Here is a 13,767-nt window from a genome sequence, read left to right on the forward strand (position 1 = left end):
GTACTTAGCTTTAGCAAAGCCTTTGGCACAGTCTCTCCTAGTATCCTTATGTTCAGAATGGTTAGATATAGGCTGAATAAGCGGATAGTAATGCGAGTTGAAAATTGATTGGACAGCTGGGCCTAAAGCATTATTATCAGTGTTACAAAATCCAACTGGTGACCAGTTCCTCAGGCATCAATACCAGGACCAATGCTGTACATCACCTTTATTAACAACTTGACTGATGGGAGGGACTATGCTCTTAGCAAGTTTGAGGATGGTACGACATTGGGAGGAGTGACTGATATGCTGAAAGGGAGAGCTGCTATTCAGAGGAGCTCAGCCAGCCAGAGGAATGAGCTGATGGGAGCTCTGTCCTGGCTGGGACCCATAGTTTGGGGAGCAGCTCTGCTGCAAAAGCCCTAGGGTCCCAGTGGACAACAAAGGAGGATGTGTCAGCAGCAGACCTTGCAGCTGACAATGATCTGGGCTGTCCTTACTACGGTGCAGGCAGTCAGTCTGGGAAAAGGATCCTTCACCGTACATCTGGACATAGAATATAATTTTGGATTCCCTAGTACAAGAAAGACATGGATGTGCAAGAGTGCAGCAGAATACTGCTAAGGTGAGGGACGCTGGAACATGTGATATGTGGGGTAAGACTGAGAACTGGGTTTGTCAAGGCCACAGAAGGCATAGGAGAGATAATACTGTGATCTGCATCTATCTGATGGGAAGGTGTCAAGAAGACAAGAGCCGGACTCTTCTCAGAGATTGACAGTGGAAGGACAAGAGGCAACAGACACAGTATGGAGTATGGGTCTGAGCTTTAGAAGAGAGGCCCAAAGAGACTGTCAGACCTCCATCCTTAAAGGTGTCCAAATCTGGATTGGATGTGGTTCCCAGCAATCTGCTGTAAGTGCACCTCCTTTAAGGAGGAGTTTGGATTTAGACAACCTATGGAGATCTCTTCCACTCTACAAGTTTATAGGATTCTGTGACACTGTAACAGCAGTAAGCTAGTAGCTCTCACACAGTAAAAATGACTGTTAGAAACCCTCTTTCTCATGTATATAGAAATCATTTCTATATACATCTATATATATGCATTTAGGTTCTCTTGGAAGAGTATCAGAATGTCCTGGATGATGACAGACTATAATCTCTGGACCTACTGTGTGCTCTGACTACTGTTGTAAATTTTCTGTGAACTAATTTTGTATTTATTGCATCTCTTGTGTTGATGACCTGAAAACAATGGACACTAAAATCTTGGGCTTACTTCTGCAGTTTGGGTTTTTTTCTGGGGGGAAAAAAAGAAGAAAAAAAAAATATCTCTTTCCTAGATTGGTAAATCAGAGACTTCTAGAAGTGCAGTCCCAGGTTGAAGAACTACAAAAATCTTTGCAGGATCAAGGTTCAAAAGCTGAAGATGTAAGTAGAAATGTACATCAAACTTCCATTCTAGTAGTTACCATTTTTGAAACTTTAACCTTTTTGTAAAAAAAAAGAAATATGTGAATGGAGATTTGTGATAGTTTTCCATATTTACCCCTATGGTCTCATCACTAAGTTGTGCATCTCTAAATAGGATATAATTTGTGTAGAAAATGCAATCATCCTGTGTAGAAAATAAAATCATCCTATGTAGAGAAGGTGTCAAATATATTTAATTTGATTAATTGTCTGTTCCAACAGTAAACTTAGTGTTAAAATTACTTAATTAGAATATAGAGTTTTGCAGGGAACTAGGGAAATCTTAAATCTCCATGTCTTAATAAAGTACCTGAAGTTATTTTTGGTTTAGTTTAGTTTTCTCAATGAAAGTTAAGGCTTTCCTGACAGTGGAAGCTCTGTAATTGTGGATGTAGGTGTATGTCATAATGCAATAAGCCTGGCAGGCCAAAATGGAAAAAAAAGTCAAATAATTAGTCCCTCAAGATAATTCAGCATTTTTCTGTTTCTGTATGTGGAGTTAAGTTTATTTTTTATATAAGAATACACATTGTGGCAGTTAGGTGTGGAAAACAACTTCCAGTCTTCCACTCAAAAGGTGTGTTTGCCATCTCCTGTATTTGACAGCGGAAGCTCTAGAACTTCCTTGAAAGCAGCAATTTGCTGTACTGTACATGCACAGTGTTATGCTCACAATTTCAATGTATTGTGTTGCTAATCAGCAACAAGTTGTAATGTGTTGCTTTCTGTTTTTGTGGTTTTGTTTTAACTAATTTATATAAAACAGTGAAAGTTCTTAGTAGCTGCTTATCTTCATTTGAATGTGTTTCATTTAGCTTATCCTTTTGGTTTTCAGAACAGACTGTATGAAAGTAAAACACCTAGTTGAGTTCAAATAGGATCATTTTCCCTAAATAACTTAGAATGCATTTTAAAATACACCCATGCTATTATATGTTGCTGAGATAAACTTTGTTGTCTTGATTATTGGCCAAAATCAGATTTTTCAGGGTGAACAAGAATATGAAAAAATTTTCTCAGATAATAGATATTGTAAATGAACCAGATCTTAACTGAATTTAGCTTTGTTTACTGAAATGTTAATTGTGTCTCTTTTTGAGGTTCTGGTTTGGACATTAATTTAGGACATGTTCATGATGCAGTTGCTGCATTCAAGTTCATGATGCAGTTGCTGCATTCCTGGCATCTGTGTAGGTCTGACCATGCCAGTAGTGATTTATAGGCACTAATCCTATGGCCTGTTTTGCTGAGTGTGGTATGTAGGATTTCATTTACTCTTAATGAAGCAAAAGAGAGTGTAGACTCCGTGAAATACTGAGGCTGCAAGAACCTCTGAAGGTGTGGACACCTCATCCAATCTCCCACACAAAGCAGAGCAAACCTCAAAGTTAAACCTGGCTGCTCAAGTAGATGGAAGTTATGCTGGGACCACCTGAGTTATCCTTGAGATAACCTTACAGAAAGAGATTCTTTGGAAGCATGAGAAAAAGGATAAGGAGAGACATGGCATACAGTTCATTGATGCATCATTTTCAGCATGTTTCCTCTGTTTTTCACTACTTTCTTTTCTGCAACAATTCACTAAAATTGGTGTTTTTATATACTTACACCGTAAATATGCTCAACCCAGAAGGCTGAAGATCCCATTTCTATTCGGTCCAGAAATGTATGATGAAGGCTTGGGGTTGGTTGGTTGGCTTGTTTTAGTTTTGTTTGTTTTCAAAGCTGAAGTAATTTTTAGTTTTGCCCAAAAAGTAGTAAAAGTACTATGCTAATCTAGGCAAGTAGCATTGCAATGATACGTACTGCTTACGGAGGTCCACACAGGCAATCAGTTTGGATTTTGTATGGAAGTGCATTGGAAGGCTCATGTTAGGAAGATACCAATGCCTTGAGGCCTGTAATGGGCACCAATACATCCTGTTGGGATGCATGATTAGTCCATGCTGGCTGTTGCCTTGCTAGCCAGGGAAGGGCCTCCTTACCCCGGTCTTCCAGACTACTGAATCAGCTCAGACATGCCTGGTGTGGTCAGAATAGCATATTTTATTTTTCTGACTGTCCTCCAGAATGCAGTGGTCATGTACAGGGCTGCTCAACAGGTACCCTGAACAGCTTCAGCTATGTCATTTGCATGCCTTATTATCAGTCTTTTGTCATCCTTGTTCTCCCTTTCTCTTCTCGAATCCCTTCCTATATAATCAACCTGCCTTTAGTTACTTCTACCCCACTGGACCTAGTCTTGCTAGATCCATACCATATCCAGTGTTTTTCATACTGTTACATACACAATCTTGGTATTATATGCTGTTACTGATACAGTTATAAGGCCCTTCAGAAGTGGCACCTCCCTACAAGTTCCCTAAAACACTTTTACCGGTTTGGTTACCCATGAAGTTCAGCCACTTTGCTCATCTGGTGAGACACTGGAACAGGTTGCCCATAGAGGTGGTAGATGCCCCATCTCTGGAGACATTCAAGGTCAGGTTGGACGGGGCTCTGAGCAACCTGTCTAGTTGGAAGATGCTCCTGCTTGTTGCAGGGAGTTGGACTAGATGACTTCTAAACATCCTGTCCAACTCAAACTGTTTATGATTCTGTGGTTTCTTTTAACATCTGTGAAATCTGACCATCCCTCATGGTGCTGTTTATAACTTTTGTTGTCATCTCACAGTGTTTCCAGTCTCATCAAGCAATTTTCCCAAGTTGTGCTATAGTTCCCTCACCTGGCTAAGTTAGCTTAACCTCAAGCCAGAGCCTAGTCACCTGTGCTTTTGACCTTAACATGAAGAACAAAACCAGACTTGGTCTTCAAAAAGAAGACAGACCTGTTCCTTTGGCTTGTTTAAGCATGAAAGAAATTTCCAGGAAAAAGACTTTATATCTGTTTGTGGGTTTGGTTTTTTTTGGGGTGTGTGTGGTTTTTTTGTTTTGGGTTTTTTTGTTTTTGTTTTTTTTTTAATGTGAAAGATGGCAATTAAATACTAGGAAGAATACCTGTTTTCTAAAAGCACACCATAATAAGTATTTTTTTCTGGTGTTTTTTAAGTGGAACTTTTAGGTAGTGGGAGGAAAAAGCAAAATAGCAAGTGTACAATTGCCAATTTTTACAGTTTTGTTAGAGAAATGTTCTTGTATTATGAACAGATAAAACATTTGGATGAAGTTAAATGTAAAACTAAATCAAAATTAGATAAAGCTTTTTTTTAATTGTGATTTTTTTAAGAGACTGGTTTTGCTATGAAAGAACAACAATTACAGTAATTGCTTCTTAGGAGCAGAGGATTTGGAAATGTGGCTTTGAAGCTGACGGAGACCTAAGAAAAAATAAATTCATTTTGGTCCTTTTTTAGAGTAATTAATCTGCCTTCTACAAGCATATACAGGATCTTTGGGTGGCTATAATCACACATTGTACTTTTTTTTTTTTTTCTAATCTTGTGTCTTGCATAAATTACACAGGGTAAACTCAGTCCTGCTTCTTTTAATGTGTGTGCTTTTTATCATTGTTAGTTTCTTGCTTGTGAGAACCTAAGATCTGTCTAGATGGGAGAGGGGTTACTCCCACAACAATACTGGTATTATGCAAGTAATATATATGAAAATATACCAGTAAAATCAATGCTGACAGCTAGTTGTGTCTGTTCCAAGCTAAACCCAAGTGCAATGCAAGGGTCACAAAAGAAAAGCTGAGTTCAGTTTTTATTTTCTTCCCTTAGGAAAATGGGCACTGCTGCCAACTTCTCCCTTTTTTATCCAAATCAATCACAGTCCCCTAAATGATCAGACATAAGTGATGGTGGCAGTTCAAATGCCTTGTGACCAAGAAAGATGCATACAGACATTTATTGTTACAGAAAACAGAGTGTTGCTGCATTTGTTCAGAGGACTGGAAAAGAAAAAAAACCAAATGGTCAAAACTTGTAGATCCTTAGCTGCTATGAGTTTCTGACTCTGAAGTCAGTAGAGTCACGGTAGCTTGTTTTTACGTGATCTGCTCCTTTCTTATAGTGCAGTAAGTAAATCCAACTTTGAAATCATGAAAAAGCATGACCCAGGATTGTGATAAAAAAACAATATTTTGGAAGTATTTACATTGTAACAAAGCTAAAAGCTTTTTTTGGGTGCACACAGTAATTGTCTCTGTTGGCCAGGTGTCTAAACCTTTGTTGAAAGACCATTAGAGAAAAAACAATGAAATAATTTTGTTAATGATTTTATCATATATTTTGATGATGGTCTAGTCGTCAGCCATATGCTGGACCTCCAATGTGATTGGTGCTGGGTAAATACAAATGAAAAAGGCAGTTTCTCATCTAAATGTTCTACATTTGTCCTGTGTGCAGTGTGGCAATAACACAATTCAGCATTACTCCACAAAAACACATCCATCTCTTAATTTTTGTTGTAGCCCAGTAGACTACGTATTTTCTCCTGTTTTTTAATTGTATGGTTTTCGCTTTAAAATTACTTTCCAAAAATAGCAGTTGCTCTTCTTTGAAATTTTAAGCAGAATAATTGACAAATGTGCTTCTTTACTATTTTCTTATTTTTGTTTTTAGTATTATCTTTTAGAAAATGTTACAGGATGAAAATGCTGATAAGAACAAAGGAGAAAAAGGCACATGTGTGAAAAAAATTCGTAGCTTTTAACTTTTTCTGTTCATGACTTTCTAAATAATTTCTTCTTTTGGCTGCTGTTTTGCTTTATACTAATGTTATCTTTGTTTCTTGGCATGGGCTTCTGCGCAAGGCTATTGTGAGTATGGCTTTCTATTTACTTAACAATACTTTGTTTATAGACATTTATTTGGTTAATTTTTTGAAAGGCGTACTCACCGAGTATTAAGTGAGTTTAAAATTAAAATAAAATTTACTTTGAAACTTTTATTCAAAGAGCTTATCTAAATGTGATTTAACCAGAAAGTGGAACACTGTAAGTTGTATGATAATTTTTGTGTGTCTGTAATCAATAAAGATGAGAAAGAGAAAAAGAGTAGAATTTCTGCTACACTCCAGTCAGAAACACTTTACTCCCTCTAGTTTCTGTGGGGACAGGAGTTTACTTCAATTAATTTGCTACATGTCTTCGTGCAAATTGCATTACAATATTGGTAGGAGAACTCTTCTAGAAAATTTTGCTGCACTTTCCGATTTCAGGTTAATTTATTGAGTCCAGTCACAGAAGTACAGAAGACATTAAAACAACTGCCATTGAATTTTGTCATTTAAAGATCTTGTTTTTATTGTCCTAGTTCCTGGGAAAATAATTTTAAAGTTACAAAGTGCTCTAATTTCAGGGAAGTCACACAGCTGTGGAAAGAAGGTTTGCTATCACAAAGGATGGCTTTACAGTTGTGATCTAAAACTGAGTGAAGTAAAAAGTTGGATTTTGGTTAGAATGTCAAAATTACGTGGTTTAAAATAATTTTGAAATTGTTAAACCTCCGCAATATAATAAAATAAAACATTTAACTTTCTATTTTAGTCAATTCTTCTGAAAAAGAAACTTGAAGAACATCTGTAAGTATTTTGTTTGCCTATTTTCTGTGCCGTTTGAAATTATATGTTTTCCATATGTTAAGAAACAGTCATTAATCATGCTTCTGGAAAATATGCAACTAGAGAAATCAGATAACACAGAAGTGCTTGGGAATCTGCTGTTCAGATACTGTTCTCATCTCATAGAAGACCTTTGTGAAAGCAGTAAAAAATGACAAAGGAACCATCATTTTGTGCTGGTTGGAAAACTTTGCTTAACATTGTGTAAATCTTTACTGAAGTAGCAGAAGTAATTCTGTTCTGAGGAAAGCATGCTAATATAAACAAAACTAATGTGTTTATTTTTAGTATACATTATGGCAAAGAAGGTAATATTTTAGGAAGTGTTATCATTTTGCTCTGCTATTTCTGCACCACTTTTACTTCCCTGCAATGCAAAGAGCTGTTAGCTTTTTGGCTGGCTTGCAAAAAATAAAGTAGTCTCTTTGGGTTTAACCGTTCTTTCTCAATGTAATCTCAATTACAATTGTTCATTTTAGGCATGCATCGTACAGTTAACTGTAAGTTCTAAATTAGGTTTGTAATTGCTGAGAATGAAGCTGTTGTTACAGTTCTCCATACACTGTAATGTTTTTCAGCTTATTTAAGAAATATTTCCACAGTGAGATTGTCATCTGGCCTCGTGCCCCACAGCAGAAATCAGTCGTACTCTCAGAAACATATCTTAGGATTTTTTGTGCTGCTTAATGTTTATTCAAGCACAGTAATAATACTGGGAAAACAATATGTGATTTTATGGTTTGTAACAGTGAGAAGCTCCATGAAGCTAACAATGAGCTACAGAAGAAACGAGCTATTATTGAAGATTTGGAACCAAGATGCAATAACAGTTGTGAGTTACCTGTGCAGTCCCATTTTTTTTTTTTTAAATTATTTCATGTGCAAGGTCTTTAATGACAATACCTAAAGGAGGTGCAAGATAGACAAAATGTACATTTTAAATGGCAGTCATATGTATGTTGTTAATTGCGCTGGAAGCTATGATGACCAAAGAGGTGCTTCTAACGCTTGAAATGCAGGGAATCACATCTTAGAGATCACCATAGAAAGAAAATTACAGTGGCTGTAGAAATACCAAGTCGTTGTCATACCTGTCATTGAACCTCAGCTGTTCAGAACTGTCATGCCTCCTAAATCCCTAATTTAGGAGATTCTTGCTGCCATCACCAGGTTATTTTTACTCCTAATATGTATTCCTTCAGTGTGTTTTCAGAACTGTATTGTAATTTGAGAAGATTCTGAGACACTGGTCAGGGGGAATATAGAATATATGCCATATTGCTCAGATGGTATCCAGAACCCAGCATCCACTTGGTTTTTAGCACGTTAATGCTGCTTGTTTCCTGAGAAGTATTGGAGGAGGTAGATTGGTTTTTTTTCAAGCCTACTTACTATAGAACAAGACAAAAGATTGCAACCAATGGCAGCTTTTCTGGTTTGTGCTAAAGCGATATTATTCATAGAGATCAAGGAAGATAGAAATATAAGTTCAGTATTTATTACATACTTTCTGTATCCAAAAAGAACTTTCATTTTTGTTCAGCTAGAACTGCAGAACATGTTACAAATTCCATGTCTTAGGAAACGTTAGAGCAGTTGGAAATGAGGACCAGGAATTTCATGAGTACCTAATAAATACATAATCCTATCATACTTGATAAGCTTCAGTGTGAGTGTAATAGCAGTTTCCTGACTTGATAGCTTCTAAACATTAGGGCATATTGAGGCTTCTGTTGTTGGTTTACTGAAATTACAAGTTGCTTTTAAAAAATCTAGGTCTGAACTTAAGTCTTGGTAAAATAAAAGTAGTTGTACATTCTTCCTTTCTTTCCATGGCTAGGAAGTGTGTGTGAATTATTTTTTCAGATTCTTTTAGCTATCCTGGATATGACCAGAATGCTTGGGCGTTGCACAAGAACCATGGCACATTTTGAAAAATGGATTCTTGTCATCTTGGAGACCATCTGCTATTGGTTTTCTTATCAGTCAATGAAAATCTTACTTGGCCCTGTTACCAGCCTAGTGTTTTCTGGGTGCTTAGAGAGAAAACAGTAGGGAAAAACATGAAAGAACATTTCAAAATGAGGCTGCAAAACAGATGGACTGAGGGTTGCCTGGGAACCAGATGTCAGTGTTATATGCTATTTGATTCAGGAGGATGTAATTGATCCCCTCCCCCCCCTCCCTGAGATCTGAGAAGACATATAGAAGATACATAAGCAATAGTGGCTTGCCATATTCTTACATCAACACAGAAAAAGGCTGTGCAATGAAATTGTCCTACTGGCCTGCATTGCTGCTTAAAATGTGTGTGTGGGAATTAAATTTAGTATATTGATGTCACAAGTCTGATACATTGTGTTCAGTGTTAAGAGTTTTGCAGATTTAAGCAAGGGTTGTGCCTGTTAAGAATTAGTCCTCTTAGATAAAATGGGAAAACTCGTGTTTAGCTACAACACCAAGATATTATGGAATCTGTAATTTATTAGTAAGGTCATTAATGGAATTGATTCAGGATTCCATTTCTCTTTTATTTTTCATAATTTTAAACAAAGCAAAATTTGTATACTAACTAGCTATCTCATGAGAATATATAGGATTACACATTTTTATGTGTTTCTGAACGCTTCAGTAATTAAAACTATGATATCTGCTACATCAGGTTCCTTATGTTAGCTTTTCTTAACTGAAATAAATTCTCTCTGTGTCTTAAATGTCTGTTGAAAAACATGAAAATAAACATAATAATGTTACTTTCCAATGTGTGCATCTTCTGACAAAAAGCACTCAAAATTGAAGAACTGCAAGAAGCTTTACGGAAAAAGGAGGAAGAAATGAAGCAAATGGAAGAGCGATACAAAAAGTATTTGGAAAAGGCCAAAAGTGTGAGTATGGTGTTCCATATTAATGATTCCTTTCTGACAGACTGCACCACATGTCTACTCTGCTGGAATGAAAATAAAGGAGTTATCTGTATACATAGTAGTAAGTAAGAGGCCAAATGAGGTCTTTGTGTCTTAACCATTACGGTACCTCATAGAGATTAATTCTGCAAATTTTACCCTGTTTTTGTGTTCATGACTGTCCCCTTTTGCTGCCTGTCCATAAGCCCTTCTGATGCCTCTGTACACATGTGTACCCAGTGCTACAGATTTTTGAGAGTCACCCAGACAAACCTTGTTAAGCACACTTTCATGTCAGCTGATGACAGGGAGAGGTTGTTAAACCCTTTCTAATGCTGAGATAACTTATTTCTTTGTGGAAATTATCTGGACTTCTGTCTCTGAGTGACAAAAATGTGTAGTACATCAGCTAAAATGGTGTCCATACTGATGGTGGTGGACTGATGGTATAGAAATAACCAAAATAGCTGTGCTGTATTTTAGAATTGGAGAACGACCCCATCTGCGAGCAAAGTACTCTTTAATTGGTGTTTGGGACTTGTGGGAACTTCTGGCACAGTTGTCATGAAGAGTCTCTTTGTACACACAGATAGAGCTTAGTAAAACCAAGTGCACAGTTGGACTGACAGGCTCTGGTTTTACCAGTTTGGCAGGGAGGGAAAAGGAAGTTTGGGATTCTTCACAAGTGACTGGATCTGTTTGTGTTTCTGGATGTTGTAGGCTTCTTGTGTTGCTCAGTCAGTAATGTTTGTCTTACCTGGAGCAGATAATTTGATACACTTTTTTTATAAATACAGCTTCTAGCTACTTCAGATTTCATCAGGTCAAAATTGCTCACATAATTGCTTATTCTTTTTGATAGACTCCGATTTACAGGCAGGGGTCTGTCTTCAGGAAATCTGAACAAATATGTTTGCCAATCTAAGCACAATGCAGAGCCACTTCAAATTTTATTTGCTTTCTTTGTTCATCTTTTGCCCCTGATTTCTATTCATGTTCTGTTTTAGTTAACTGTTTTAGAAACTGTTTTAATGTAGATTCTTTTATTGATGCTTTTTCCAGGTAAAGTGATCTTTTTAGCTGAACCACCTTTGAGAGCAGTTAGATTTCTTTGATCATGTTCAGCATTCTCTTTGCCTTTACTGTTTCATATATGCCTCTGTTGAGAAGGTGGCTCATATTTAAGTATAATATTGAGGGTATGCGTATACTACTGGCTTTACAATGGCAGTATTGTTGTCTTAATCATAGTCCCATTTCTTCTCTTACTCTATTTTGATATTTTACTTGAGTTTCTTAAAAGCATACCGGTGTCTTTGTTCATCTGATCACGGTAGTATCAAGATCTTTGCTATGGCTGCGTGTCATTAAATTGGAATTGCAAGTAGATTCCTAATTTGTCAAAACCTTATGCTTCCTTCTTTTGTTACTGTGTAGTTTCCTCAGTGACATGTGAGATGTTTCAAAAGTCTTCAGGAAATGTAAACAAATATGGTTTGGGGTTTTTTTCATCTTACGTTGCTGACTGTCTCAAAGTATTCCAGTGAAAGACTGTGTCACAATTTCCCTTTTCAATAAGATTTGTTTGTTTGTATGTACTGTGTTATATATTCCATATATATTTCATACAACTGTAGCATTAATTATTTTAGTTAGGTTAGCTTTTTGTGATCTTATCAACTTTCAGGTTTGGGGGGGGGGGGGGGGGTTGGGGGTTTTGTTGAATTTTTTTGTGTGTGTGAAGACAAGTACAATCATTATAGCTTTCCATTATAGAAACTGTATCCACCTCTAATGTGTATTTTTGTAACATATAGTGCACTTTCATGAATCTTCCTTCATAAGTACCATTCAGTAAAAATTACTAAAATTTAAAACAGTTTTTTATTTTGGTGTCTGGACACAATTCTGAAATGAGTAGAAAGACAAAACATGTTAAGTCTCCTTCTGTATATCCAGAGGTTTTTAAAAAGTTGTAAGCTATTTTCTATTAAAGGCTTAGGAATCAAGCATTTTGCTGGGTTTGTTACTGATTTAGCTCTGTGTTTGCTAGCACTTATGCTACCTCTAATATGCCATGTTACAAACACAACCAGGTGTCCCTTCATCTTACTAGTAATATAATGGTTGTGCATGTGCCACAGAATGCCTCTTGGCTTAACAGAACCATCTAGAAACAATATCCCATGTAGGTGAACCATGGCATCACTCATGAAGGACCTTCCAAAGGTCCATAAGGCTGCTTTTCCAAAGCAGTCCTTCCTCTAGCAGGAGGAATTGACAGGTGGGTAAACCTCAGCTATGAAGAGGGAAGATGTTTCTACCACTGCGGCCCCAAGATAGTGCATCGAGGAGTAGGAACTGTGTATGTGCATCGGGACACTGTGCCACTTTCCCCTATCGGTAGATTTGTTTCACAGCCCTGTAAAAGAGGGGCCCAGTTCAGAAGCTCTTAACATATCATGGCTCATGTTCAGAGGCAGAGCTGGCAGCCAAAGTTGTTATACAGGAGTCAGCTTCTTAAAACTGCACATCCCTCTGTTTCACATTTTGGAGTGTCATTTTTTACTTTCATACTTTGGAATTCCTTTGTCTTTCCCTTCAATTAGATTGCTTTTGCAGGATTTAATTAAAAACAAACTTATTTTCTCTTACAGGTCATCCGCACCTTGGATCCTAAGCAGAACCAGGGTGCAGCTCCTGAGATTCAGGCTCTGAAAAATCAGTTGCAGGAGCGAGACAGAATGTTTCATTCATTGGAGGTAGTAATCCTCATGTTTCCTAGTAGATGCATATTTCCTCATTTGTTTTTTAGGTATAGACTAATACTGTTGTTATACTTTGGTTTTAAAAGTATGCTTTTTTCGTATTTGTTTTGTAGAAAGAATATGAAAAAACAAAAAGTCAAAGAGAAATGGAGGAGAAATTTATTGTTAGTGCCTGGTACAATATGGTAAGAATCTCCCGCACATTTCATTACAAAAACCCACCAAACAAAACAGGAAAGAAACTATTAATATTCTGGGTTGTTGATAACAGCATTCATTTACACTTTTTGTGGTTTTTTTGTCTAAAACACATTTTCCAACACACAGACACAGAAACAAATGGTTTTAAATAATTTTAAGTTACCACTATGTAAGAATAAGTTCCTATGATAACCTTGGGGTAAAGGAAAAAGAACATGTTTGTTATTTTTAAATTCTAAAATGAGAAGTGGCACTTTCTAGAGGGGAGGGTATCTCAGATTGCTGTTTTGTAATTCCAGCCCTTCAGTTATACTAATTTACAGTGCTCAGATTACTTTCTTCTTTGACTCTGCACTTTTCAGTCTTCCAGTTGTTTCTAATGAAGGGGCACAAGAAAAGCAGTACAGCTTGCTTGCTGCAGGAAGTGCTCTTGAGACAAAAACCCTTTAATGTGAGAACAAATTTAGCCCCATGTAAAGGGTAAGCACAAGGGCAAGACCCTCACTTAAACTTTTCAAACCATAAGGAAGTGATCTGTGACAGCTGTACAGCTTTTGCTGGGCCTCTATGCCAAAAGATTTTTCACTTTAAATGCATTCAAGACTTCCCTTTGACAGTGTGGCTGCATTTAAACTGCTCTTCAGATAGAAAGAATTGCTGACCTGTGTAACAGTCATGTTTCATTCTGCTTCATCATGGAGTTCAGATTCCTCTTATCTGTCTTCCCTTGGAAAAGTTTCCTTCTTGCTGTTCTTGTTCTTGTTATGTCCATGAATAGTAAGCCAAAAATGGTACTTAAGCAGGGAGTCTGAATCCTTTAAATGTTGAAGGCATTTTCAAATGACTAGTGTCCTTGACCAATTTTGTAAGTTAGT

General features: G+C 36.9%; 1 protein-coding gene across 4 annotated transcripts in view; it reads left to right on the top strand.

The window, feature by feature from the left end:
• The window catches only part of LOC130142645 (protein Hook homolog 3), a 94,142-nt gene that overhangs the window by 67,693 nt on the left and 12,682 nt on the right, over nt 1-13,767 (top strand). For all 4 annotated transcript variants that reach the window (XM_056324938.1, XM_056324937.1, XM_056324939.1 and 1 more), the window contains exons 16-21: nt 1,329-1,416; nt 6,947-6,981; nt 7,770-7,852; nt 9,805-9,905; nt 12,581-12,685; nt 12,805-12,876. In XM_056324938.1, the coding sequence (XP_056180913.1) occupies nt 1,329-1,416; nt 6,947-6,981; nt 7,770-7,852; nt 9,805-9,905; nt 12,581-12,685; nt 12,805-12,876 (484 nt within the window). The remainder of the gene's footprint in view (nt 1-1,328; nt 1,417-6,946; nt 6,982-7,769; nt 7,853-9,804; nt 9,906-12,580; nt 12,686-12,804; nt 12,877-13,767) is intronic.

This window comes from Falco biarmicus, chromosome Z (assembly GCF_023638135.1).
Source record: "Falco biarmicus isolate bFalBia1 chromosome Z, bFalBia1.pri, whole genome shotgun sequence".
NCBI lineage: Eukaryota > Metazoa > Chordata > Aves > Falconiformes > Falconidae > Falco > Falco biarmicus.